We start from the raw sequence: 12,683 nt of genomic DNA, 5'->3' as shown, positions 1-12,683 counted from the left end.
GGGAAATGTCTGGACCCCAGCGGCCCTGAAACAGATGTCCTCTCCCTCCTCCCCCGGGGAAGACAGAGCCATCCCGGGAGGCCAGAGCCCTGAGCAGGCCATGCCAGCCCTGCTCCCGTCCCCACAAAGATCATCCCTTGGAATCTAGTTAAATTGGACATTGGGGGAAGGTTTGAAGGGGAGAAGTCCTTGAGGGATGGCTTATAGCTTGAGAGGGTTTCTGAGGGAGGGTGGAGGGGAGAGGAAGCCATTCCAGTTGACTGTGAAGTTGGGTCATGGGTCATAAGAGAGAACGTGTCAAGCACCGTGGGAGGTCGGGAGGTGGGTGATAAGGGAGCCCCATTATGCAATGCCTGAATTTCATAATGGGAAGTCAGTGAAACTTGTCTGAATTTAATAAACCAAGAAAGAGCAATAAACATGTTATTTGGTATTATAGAGATTGCCTCAGGCAGCTGAGGGGACGGGCTGGGCAAGGAACTCCTGGATTTTTTCAGAAGCTATTTGGTAGTTTGATTTTTTTTTTTTTTTTTGGAATTGTGCAAATATTACATTGATTTTAAAAATTTAATTTAAGAAATTCATAGTGGGGAATTCCCTGGCAGTCCAGTGGTTGGGGCTTGGCGCTTTCACTGCCATGGCCCGGGTTTAATCCCTGGTCAGGGAACTAAGATGCCGCAACCCGCGCTGCACGGCCAAAAAAAAAAGTAAGTAATGAAGTAAAGCACGATGAAGCGCTTCATAATTTCTCTCCTGTGCCGCACTGCTTTCATGGACCACAGGATCCGTGATGCGGAACCACCTTGCAGCCTAGAGACCAAAGCCAGACGGCTGCCAGGGTGGGGAGGTGGCCAACTTCCCTGAACTTCAGGGGAGCAAGTCCTTGTCTTGAAAGGCAGGCTTGGGTTTTGGAAACAGCCCAGGGTAGAGGTCAGCCTCAGACAGTGGAGGGAACGGCCAAAGGCAGGAGTCTGGAGTCAGAGACCCGAGTGGGACCCCTGGCTCTGCACTCTCTGGGGACTTCATGGTCAATGCCCTGCTGGGTGCCTCTGTTTCCTCATCTGTATGGTACGGGTGGCTGGGTGGAGAGGGGGGGCAATTGAAGGGAAAACACGCATGGGAAGGGCTGTACCGTCCACAAAGAACTATACGCGCAGGAGAGATTGTTATCTTGAAAAGAAAAGCGTGATTCCTGGAGGAGACTGGGTCTGCAGCTGCTCCCCAGGCAGGAGCTTCAGGAAGCCAGCCTCCCCAAACGGCAGCGTTCCCTAGGGAGTGTCCCGCTGGAAAGTTCATGAAGGTCTGGGAGCCAAAATCAATGTTCCTCCATCTGAGCCTTCAGCCTCTTTAACAGTAGCTGCTGGTGCCACCTTCTTGGCTTTCTCCCTAGAATTCTTATCCTGCACCAGCCTCCCAGCTCATCAGCCCAATTTGCTGACAGGTGACGTCTCCAAGTCTGGGTTTGCTCACCTGTAAAATGGGAACAATAATATTTATCTCATAGGACTGAGGGCTTCTTGGGAGCAGGCAGGGGCCCTGATTGCCCACCACTGGTCCCCATGACTTGTGTGGTGCCTGGAACACAGTAGATGCTCAACAGTGATTTGCTGCGTGAATGGGATCAATGGGAGGAGTTTATATAACTATTTCCTATAGCATCTGACAGTGGGGCTGCAGAGGTGGGGAGTGCTGCCTCTCCAAGGACCAGGTGCCCTTAAAGCCCCCCCACTCCCACCTCCTTCAAGACCCAGAAGAGCCACAATCAGGGTTAAGAGGGAACTGGGCTGTGGGCAAAGGGAGGCCCCGAATATAATCCCCCGACTTAGGAGAGAGAGAGGAGATGTTTCTGCCTCTTCAGGGAGAGAGCACGCCTGCCAAGGGGACTGCCCAGGAATCCATTCATTCCCACCCAACTCCTACCTCCGTCCAAGTCATGCTCAGCATGAGGCCGAGCCCTCTGGGCAGTTCGGGGGCCTGAACCCAGCTTATGTCATTCTGCCCATCACCTTCCCAACAACTCCCCTGCCCCGCCCTGTCGGTCTGTAACTCAGGGGGCCATATTGCCTTCCAAAGGACACTTGGCAATATCTGGAGACATTTTGGTTGTCACACCTGGGGGGTGTTACTGGCATCCAGGGGGCAGAGGCCAGGGCTGCTGCTGAACACCCCACAGTGCCTAGGACGGCTCCCACAGCAACGACAAGAAAAATCCGGCTCAAAATGGCAGTCGTGCCCACCATTGCAATTAGGGCAACTCATCTCACTGGAAAGGGCCCCGTTTTTCAGATAAAGAAACTGGGGCTCAGAGAAGCTGTCTAACCTGCCCAAAGCTACACAGCTTATAAGCAGAGAACCAAGGTTGAAGCCCAGCACCGTCTGGTACTAAACCTTGGGCTCATTTCACTGCCCCACACGGTCCCCACAGCAGGCCGAGGGATAGAGAAGGTCCCTCCCCCAAGAGAAAGGATAAACAGGGACCCTGCTCTGGATCCTCTATCTGGCGGCCTGGCCTCTTGGGCACCCTCAGATCAAGAGGGGTTGAAGACCCAGTTTCCCACCCAAAGTAAAACCCTCAGTCCTTAGAGGTGGGCCCTAGACCACCAGGAGTTCTGGGAGAGAAACGCACACACATGCACGTGTGCACACACGCCTAGGGCAGAGTAGGAAAGGCAGGTAGGGAATCTTATGAAAGTTTTCAAAATATGAGCTTCGATTCAGACCAGATGCAGTGTGTGCTTCAGTTCTGCTAATGCGACCTGTGTGCCCCTGGGCATGTGACTTGGCCTCTCTGAACCGAGGCTCCCAAATCTGTCCAATGAGGCTCATCCCATCCACCACCCAGAATTGACTGAGGAACAGTAAAGGGGTGAGAGATCCCTGACCCACCTGGCAGCCCCTCCAAGAGCTGCGCAGTCTGCACGGTATCTGCTCGTGTTTCCATCCGGCAGTGGGGTGTTGAGGTAGGGGGTTGGCTAAGATGCCCTCAGCAAGGCACTCCCCTTCTGGGAACCAAGCAAATGGGTGAGCTGCACCCTAATCCCACCCTAATCTTCCTCCTGTCCCAGCCCCACCCAGTCTGGCAGGCTCAGCAACTCACCCATGTGTCTGTCCCCAGAGATCTCCCTGGATGTGGATGCAGACCGGGACGGCGTGGTGGAAAAGAACAACCCAGGAAAGGTACCTCACTACAAGGGCGGACTGAACGGGGGGCTTCCGGGGCCAGAGCCCCAGGCTGGGTCCTGCAGGCAGCCGTGGTCCTCGCAGCAAGCTTCAACAACTGTCATTTTACAGATGAGGAGACAGGTTCCCAGACACACACTCCAATGACAGAGCCCACCAAGGAGCAAGCTCCTTAGAGGGACAGCTATGCAGCAGGTTCCCGAGTCTCAGTGGGCCCCATCCACAGGATGGGGACACCCAGTTCATAGAGTTGGTGGAAAGGATGAATGTCCTGCCACAGAGGAAGTACTGCCAAAGCATTTGCTCTTATTATTTTGCCTTTTTTTTGACCATCAGGAGCAGAAGATTGCATTAATCATTCCCAAGTCAAGGCATATCATCTTTAATGGTGCATGCACAACCCCTCTCCTGTTTTTAGTTTTTCATTTATTCGTTCATTCATCATTCATTCATTTGTTCATTCATTCATTTATTCTCTTTGATCCTGCATTCCCCACTCCCATTCTGCTCCCCCCACAAAGGACCACTTTAATGGTTTTAACACGTCACTTTCTGTTCCTGTGATTCTTGCAAAACATGCGGTGTGGTTTGCGTGTGTGTATTTTTAACTTGTGCAGACAGATAGCATTGTGTTCTCCAAGTCGCTGATTCCTACTTTTTCCTCAACCCCGTTTTTAAGCTCTGCTGGTTTCGCTCTATGCACATCCAGGCTTCTGTTTTCCATTTTCTGCCCTTGTATAGCATTTAAATTTTTGCCATGGCCATACATTACTTTTATAATAACAACCTAAAGCCTGGTTTAAATTATATGGAGATGGATACTTTAAAAAGCTAAATAAATACAGCCCAGTGAGAAGCCTGGGGCCTAGCAGCCAGCTGAAGACTCTCTGCATGTCCTCAGGCCTATAGGGGAGCCCCTTCCCCCAGGCTTCTCTGGGGGCTCTGCCCTAGCCCTGCCTTCCTGAGGCCAAGGCAGCCCCACACATATGTTCCGTGTGTCCATGGCCAAGCTACGTGCCGGTAGGCACCACAGAGGCCTCTGAGGTATCTGACCTCCGCTGAGGAGCTGGGGACTCACCCGGTCCCTGTGGGCCTGAACTTGCCCAGGCTTCCTCCATCTCGGCCAGTGAAGTTTCATACGTTCTTTACTCATCCCATAAATATTTTTTTAAATTTTATTGAAGTATATTGTGTTTAATTTCTGCTGTACAGCAAAGTGACTCAGTTATACATGTATATATTCTTTTTCATATTCCTTTCCATCATAGTTTATCCCAGGATATTGAATATAGTTCCCTGTGCTATACAGTAGGACCTTGTTGTTTATCCATTCTATATATTACAAGTTTACATCTGCTAATCCCAAACTCCCACTCCTTCCTTCCCCCACCCCACCTCCCCCTTGGCAACCACAAGTCTATTCTCTATATTTGTGAATCTGTTTTTTGTTTCATAAATATGTTCATTTGCATCATATTTTAGATTCCACATAGAAGTGATATCATATGGTATTTGTCTTTCTCTTTCTGACTTACTTAGTATGATAATCTCTAGGTCCATCCATGTTACTGCAAATGGCATTATTTCATTCTTTTTAATGACTGAGTAATATTCCATTGTGTGTATGTACCACATCTTCTTTATCCGTTCATCTGTCGACGGACATTTAGGTCATTTCCATGTCTTGGTTATTGTGAATAGTGCTGCTATGAACATAGGGGTGCACGTATCTTTTTGAATTATGGTTTTGTCCAATATATGCCCAGGAGAGGGATTGCTGGATCATATGGTAGTTCTATTTTTAGTTTTTTGAGGAGCCTCCATACTGTTCTCCATAGTGGCTGCACCAGTTTACATTCCCACCAACAGTGTAAAAGGGTTCCCTTTTCTCCACACCCTCTCCAGCATTTATTATTTGTAGACTTTTTAATGATGGCCATTCTGACTGAAGTGAGGTGATACCTCATTGTTGTTTTGATTTATCCCATAAATATTTGTTCAGCATCTCCTATTTCAGGACTGGGTCAGGGCTTGGGGATGCAGAAAGAATGAGAGAAATGCAGCTCCTGCCCTCAGGGAGCCTGAAGTCCAGTGGGGGGGGACCCACGTTAAAAAGAGAGTGACGTGGGTGGCTGTTTCATCACAATTGTCCTAAGTCTGCCCCAGAAAGAACGTGTACGGTGTCATGAGTGTAAACCCAGGGAAACTGCTTTGGTCTGGAATATCAGAAAGGCTTCCAGGAAGAAGGAATGGTTATGCTGTCACTAGAAGGAGGGGTGGAGTTGGCCAGGTGAAGGGAGACAGGACAGCATTCCAGGCAGAGGTGAGACAGGCTGGGACCTGGGACCCTTTTCTGCAGTACTGCAGTGATTGCACCTGCACAAACATCTCCTTGAGCAACAAAATACAGAGAAACTATAAGGGACTAAAAATAACTGCGTGCAAATTCTGGACAAAAAGATTCAAAGAGACCAAAGAGCCCAACTGCCACTTCTGAAGAGCAGGGAGCAAAAGCAGGGGGTCGCGAACAAAAGCATCGTAATGGGCATGCCCCCTGCACTCAACACCACCAAAGCAGTGGGCAAAACACCCAAACCACCCCTCTGGCTCGACCCCTGCACACACCCCACCCTCACCCCGTATTAGGAACCAACTTGCCCGCCCCTGGGCAAGCGAGCAAGCAAGGGACCCTGCTGTTTGTTCTCGCTCCCCCCGGCTGCAGCAGAGGCCCCATTAAAGCCTTGCCTGAATTTCTTGTCTGGCCTCTGATCAATTTCTTTCGATTAAGGAGGCCAGGAACCCTGGTTTGTAACAGAGGGACCAGCATGCGAAAGCCTGAGCTTGGAGTCTTCGGGGGGAGGCCAAGAGACAGCCAGCATGGGGGAAGCAGAGTGAGGGAGGTGGAAGATGAAAGGGAACAGATGCAGAGGTTGGCAGGTCTCACAGGGCCTTGCGGGCCACAGTGAGAGATTGGAGCTTTATCCTAAGTCAACAGGGAGCTCCTGACAGGGCTTAAAGCAGGAAAGCAACATGATCTGGTTGGAGTTTGTTCTAATATCACTCTGGCTGCAATGTTGAAAATGGATCATATTACAGGTCTCATTTGGAACACTCAGAGCATGTTTGAAAATGGCTGGGTGTCCATTCATCCAGAAGACTCCCCCTAAGCCCCTCTGGGTACTTTCTTCTTCTTCCAGTTTTATTGTGATATAATTGACATATATCACTGTGTACGTTTAAGGAGTACAGCGTAGTGATTTGACTTACATACATCCTGAAATGATTACCACACTAAGTTCAGTGGAAATCCATCATCTCATATAGACACAAAATTAAAGAAATTGAAATAAATAGTTTTTCCTAGTGATGAGAACCAAGATTTACTCTCTTAACATAACTTTCAGGGAATTCCCTGGCAGGCCAATGGTTAGGACTCCACGCTTTCACTGCCAAGTCTAGGCCAAAAATAAATAAATAACTTTCATATGCACCATACAGCAGTATTTGTCTCTCTCTGTCTGACTTATTTCACTTAACATAGTACCCTGTAGGTTCATCCATGTTGTTGCAAATGGCAAGATTTCATTCTTTTTTATGGCTGAGTACTATTTCATTGTGTATATATATACCACATCTTCTCTATCCATTCATTATTGATGGGCACTTATGTTGCTTCAATATCTTGGCTATTGTAAATAATGCTGCAATAACACAGGGGTGCATGTATCTTTTCTAATTAGTGTTTTTATTTTCTTTGGATAAATACCCAAGAGTGGAATTGCTGGATCACATAGTAGTTCTATTTTTATTTTTAGAGGAATCTCCGTACTGTTTTCCATAGTGGCTGCACCAATTTACATTCCCACCAACAGTGCACAAGGGTTCCCCTTTCTCCACATCCTCGCCAACACTTGCTATTTGTTGTCTTTTTTTGTAATAGTCGTTCTGACAGGGATGAGATATTTCATTGTGGTTTTGATTTGTATTTCCCTGATGATTAGTGATGTTGAGCATCTTTTCACGTGCCTGTTGGCCATCTGTATGTCTTCTTTCGGGAAAATGTCTATTCAGCTTTTCTGCCCATTTTTAAAATCTGGTTGTTTGTTTCTTTGATGTTGAGTTGTATGAGTCCTTTGTATATTTTGGATATTAACCCCTTATCAGATATATCTGTTGCAAACATCTTCTCCCATTCAGTAGGCAGCCTTTTCATTTTGTTGATGGTTTCCTTTGCTGTGCAAAAGCTATTTATATATTTTGAGGTAGTCCCATTTGTTTATTTTTGCTTCTGTTGCACTTGCCTGAGGAGACAGATCCAAAAACATACTACTAAGATTGATGTCAAAGAGCATACTGCTTATGTTTTCTTCTAGAATTTTTATGGTTTCAGATCTTACATTTAAGTCTTTAATCCATTTTAAATTTATTTTTGTGTATGGTATAAGAAATTAGTCCAGTTTGATTCTTTTGCATATAGCTGTCCAGTTTTCCAGCACCATTTATTGGAAAGCTGTCATTTCCCCATTGTATATTCTTGCCTCCAATGTTGTATATTAATTGCCCATGTAACTGTGGCTTCATTTCTGGGCTCTCTGTTCTGTTCCATTAATCTACGTGTCTGTCTTTGTGCCAGCACCATACTGTTTTGATTACTGTAGCTTTGTAGTATAGTCTGAAATCAGGGTGCGTGATGCCTCCTCTTCGGATACTTTAGCATCTTTCATAGAATGTCTGCCTGTTCATTTCTCTGGCCGTCCTCCACTTCCCTGCCTTCTCCCTACTCCAGGCGATGGCACACCAGACATGAGGCTTGGAAATGCTCAAGTCAGCCTTCTGTCTCTGTGTCTCTCTCTGCCCCCTCCTGAACTTGCCTTTGGTGCTTACACTGACCTTCTCCAGGCATCAGATGTAGGACTCACATTTGCCTGGTCGCAGTTGCCCCAATGGGTAGATGCTTTTTTTTTAAATTTTATTTTATTGAAGTATAGTTGATTTACAAAGTTGTGTTTAATTTCTGCTGTATAGCAAAGTGACTCAGTTTGACGTATATTACATATGTATAGTCTTTTTCCATTATGGTTTATCACAGGATATTGAATATAGTTCCCTGTGTTATACAGTAAGACCTCATTGTTACCCATCCTATATATAATAGTTCTCATCTGCTAACCCCAAACTCCCAATCCTTCCCTCCCCCACCCTACCTCCCCATTGGCGACCACAAGGCTGTTCTCTGTGTCTGTGAGTCTGTTTCTGGTTCGTAGATAGGTTCATTTGTGTCATATTTTAGATTCCACATATAAGTGATATCATATTGTATTTGTCTTTCTCTTTCTGACTTACTTCTCTTAGTATGATAATCTCTAGGTCCATCCATGTTGCTGCAAATGGCATTATTTCATTCTTTTTAATGGCTGAGTAATATTCCAGTGTGTGTGTGTGTATGTATTATGTTTGTTTGTTTATTTATTTATTTATACCACATCTTCCTTATCCATTCATCTGTCAATGGACATTTAGGTTGTTTTCATGTCTTGGCTATTGTGCTGCTGTGAACATAGAGGTACATGTATCTTTTCGAATTATAGTTTTATCTGGGTATATGCCCAGGAGTGGGATTGCTGGATCATATGGCAACTCTATTTTTAGTTTTTTGAGGAGCCTCCATACTGTTTTGCATAATAGCTGCACCAATTTACATTCCCGGGTAGTGGCTGCAAGAGTCTCACCCTGAAGCTGTCTCTCCAGTGTCCTATGGGGTCTGCGCTGGGGTTGAGAATATCTGTCAGAAGATAGAGAAGACAGCACTGACCTCTCTCCTCGCCAATGCAGGCATCCTGGACCTGGGGCCCTGAGGGGCAAGGAGCCATCCTGCTGGTGAACTGTGACCGAGACACACCCTGGTTGCCCAAAGAGGACTGCAGCGATGAGAAGGTCTACAGCAAGGAAGGTACCACAGGATCCACACTTGAGCTTGGGGTGGGGAGCAGGGAGGAGCAATGAAAGCACTTATGATAAGTCTTGGGCTGGGCCAAGGGTGAGGCAGGTGTGACCTTGGGTCTCCTGAGGATGGTGGACTCAAGTATCCACTCCTGATAAAAACAGACGATAAAACTATCGATATAGTTCAATTGGAACCATGTTTTTTTTCTTTTAAAGTTTTTTTGTTTGTTTTGTTTTGTTTTATAAATTATTTTATTTATTTACTTTTGGCTGCATTGGGTCTTTGTTACTCTGCACGGGCTTTTTCTAGTTGTGGTGAGCAGGGGCTACTCTTTGTTGAGGTGTGCGGGCTTCTCATTGCAGTGGCTTCTCTTGTTGTGGAGCACGGGCTCTAGGCGTGCGGGCTTCAGTAGTTGTGGCACGCGGGCTCAGTAGTTGTGGCTCACAGGCTCTAGAGCACAGGCTCAGTAGTTGTGGCACATGGGCTTAGTTGCTCTGCTCTATGTGGGATCTTCCCGGACCAGGGCTCGAACCCGTGTCCCCTGCATTGGCAGGCGGAGTCTTAACCACTGCGCCACCAGGGAAGCCCCAGGAACCACGTTTTTTAAGAAGTTGTACACATGTAGAAAAAGGAGCAGAAGGGAGTTCCCAAAAGGTTATAGGAAGTCATCTGTAGTGTTGGAGATGACAACTACTTCTTATGCTTTTTCACAATACACAGGTTTGGGGTTTGCTTTGTCCTGATTATAAAAGTAACAGGCCAACATTCTAGCCACAATTCTCCTTTGTTTTTTTAATTAAGATATAATTGACATACAACACTGTCTAAGTTTAAGGTAGACAGCATAATGATGATTTGATTTCCATACATCATGAAGTAAGTATTACAATAAGTTTAGTAAACATCCATCATCTCATATACGTACAAAATTAAAGAAATAGAAAAACAAAATTGTGATGAGAACTCTTAGGATTTACTGTCAACAACTTTCATATGTAACATACAGCCGTGTTAATTACATTAATCATGTTGTACGTTACATCCCTGGTAACTTATTTATCTTACAACTGGAAGTGTGTACCTTTTGACCACCTTCATCCAGTTCCCCCACCCCCCCACCCCGCCCCAATGCAATTCTCTTAATTCTAACCTCCTCATGCATCCACCCTTCAGACCTCAAGGACATGTCCCAGATGATCCTGCGGACCAAAGGCCCCGACCACCTTCCCGCCGGATACGAGATCGTTCTCTACATTTCTATGTCGGACTCGGACAAAGTGGGCGTGTTCTACGTGGAGAGTGAGTGTCCCCAGCCTGGCCCTCCTGCAGTTCCCATCCAGTCAATGCCCTCTGAGATACCCCTCGGGGGCCCAGCTCCTCCCTCTAAGGCTCCCCAGACCCCTCCCTTAATAGTCACAGGTGCAGGTGACTGGAGAGGGCCAGCACTGGCTTCTTGGTAATGGTAACCAGGACCACCGTTGTCCTGTGAAGTCAGGAGGACCCGTGGGATAGATCTCTCCTCCCTCAAAGGAGTTGGCAGTGACAGATTTATATGGAACCCAGAGGAGTTCCACATGAACCAGGGGAGGAAGGGCTTTTGAGGTCCATCTTTCCCAGAATCACATCACCTTCATACCTGAGGCAGGTACCCACTCCCTCCCACCCCCACCAGGTGTTTTCTGCTCATCTCAGACTTTCTGAACATGAGAACTGCCCCTGACTTTTAAAGAGCCCCTGATGATGCTGTGGGCACCCCCAAGGAGCGGACCCCTTGCTCCTCTTGCCAAGGACAGGGCCTCCTGGGTCCCCAATGAGTCAGAAACGTGCTTCCGCCATGGAGCTAATCCTCGCAGCTGCCTGCTCTGTCTCGTTCCTTCTGTGAATCGTTGTTGAGCCCCCTCAGTGCCAGGTGCTGGTCTCAGCGCCGGGATCCCTGGGTGAACTCTGCCATCACACCCTGCCCTCGGGAAGGAGACGGTCTAATGAGGGAGACATAACGGAGAGCACAATTGGAGGAAATGACACAGACCAAGTAGTAGAGAACGGCAGGGGCAGAGGCGAGGCACCGCTAGCTTAGATGGTCCGGCAAGGCCTCTCCGAGCAGGCGACATTTGAGTTGAGAACCAAAGCAACAATGAGGAAGAACCAGCCGTTCATGAGCTGAGGGGAGAGTGTTGTAAGCAGAGGGAACAGCGCGTATAAAGCCCGCAGGAAGCAACCAGTATTGGAGGAATAGACAGAAGACCGGAAGAGGGGCATGTGTTGGAGTCAAGGTCAGCGAACTGGGCAGGGGCCAGGGCATGCGGAGAGGGCTTGATTTTATTCCAAGTGCACTGGAAAGCCGTTAGAAGGTTTTAAGCAAGCGACTGTCAAGGTCTGATTTATGTATTAAAAAGCTGTCTCTGCAAAATCGTTTGCTGTGGTGCAGGGTGAGGCTTCCCCCACATGCCCAGCTCTCTGGGGGGCCCAGGGTCTCCAGCCTAGCTCTGGGCCCCTCCTCTGACCAGGCCCACTAAGAGCAGTTGCCATGAGGACTTGGTCCCAGTGGCCCTGGACCCTCTCACCTCAGGGAGGGATTTAGCCAGGACAGCAGTGGACCCAGCTGCCACCTGAAGCCAGTCCTCCTCCGGATCCACCCTGGGCTCGGGCAGTGACCTCACGCAGGTTGGAATGTCCCCAGGGTCAGGCCGGCTCCACCGCCTAAGCGGGCCGGAGATGTTGATGTTTACCCTGTCCAGGCCAGGGTTGCCACGGGGGATGGGGCTGCCGGCCGGACAGGAAGGGTACAAGCAGGATCTCGGCTTCTCGACCACATTGTGTCGTATTGTGACACTCAACCTGTTGCTACGAGTGACACCTGGACGTTATCTAGAGCGTCTTTTTGTTGATGGCAGTGGATTGAGATCTGGCCCTTAATCGCGTCCCTCTCCCTCACTGCCATCGAGATGGGTCCTGAGCAGACAAGAAAAGGAGGAACCACTGCTGTGAGTGCTTTGAGATGCTGTTCCCCAGTCTGTCTTATCTGGGCTGCCATCTTGCAATGTGGGGGGAGGGGCGGTGTTACTGATGCAGCGATGATCCCAGAATAGTCAGTTTCCCACAAAATTGGAATCCTGGGTGAATACTCAGTGCCACACTAAAGAACAGGATGAAAAATAATTCATCTGTGGTACAGTTTCCTCTTCTTCCTTTTCTTCCATGCAGGCATTTCGTCAAAATCCATGTACACCTGTGGATAAGAATATGTTGTGTTACATGAATGTCATGTGTTACCTGTGTCCCCCAAGGGCAGGGGGCTGGGCTGGAGGCTGAGGGACCCTGAGAGGGAGCTCTAGAGCCCAGGAGGTTCAAATCCTGGATCTGGGCAAGTTTACTTACCAGCCCAGGCCTTGGGTTCCTCTTTTGTGATGTGATGTGGGGCTAAGGAGAGACCTGACAGTTCCTGCTGGTGATAGAGATTAGATAAGGAACATGTGTCAGCACTCAGTAGCCGGCCCGTGGAACACTCTCTATAGATGGCACTTGTTGCTTTGGGGGGGTTATTATTATGATTATTAAT

The 12,683-nt window shown here is 48.0% G+C and overlaps 1 protein-coding gene across 1 annotated transcript in view; it reads left to right on the top strand.

Moving 5' to 3' along the window:
- The window catches only part of PADI2 (peptidyl arginine deiminase 2), a 49,116-nt gene that overhangs the window by 16,881 nt on the left and 19,552 nt on the right, over window positions 1-12,683 (top strand). Inside the window, exons 4-6 of the mRNA XM_057553339.1 lie at window positions 3,116-3,177; window positions 9,013-9,130; window positions 10,298-10,423. Coding sequence (XP_057409322.1) covers window positions 3,116-3,177; window positions 9,013-9,130; window positions 10,298-10,423 — 306 coding nt within the window. The remainder of the gene's footprint in view (window positions 1-3,115; window positions 3,178-9,012; window positions 9,131-10,297; window positions 10,424-12,683) is intronic.

The sequence above is a fragment of the Balaenoptera acutorostrata genome, chromosome 1, assembly GCF_949987535.1.
Source record: "Balaenoptera acutorostrata chromosome 1, mBalAcu1.1, whole genome shotgun sequence".
NCBI lineage: Eukaryota > Metazoa > Chordata > Mammalia > Artiodactyla > Balaenopteridae > Balaenoptera > Balaenoptera acutorostrata.
Note: the sequence above shows the minus strand (reverse complement) of the source record. Positions and strands in the feature narration are given on the sequence as shown.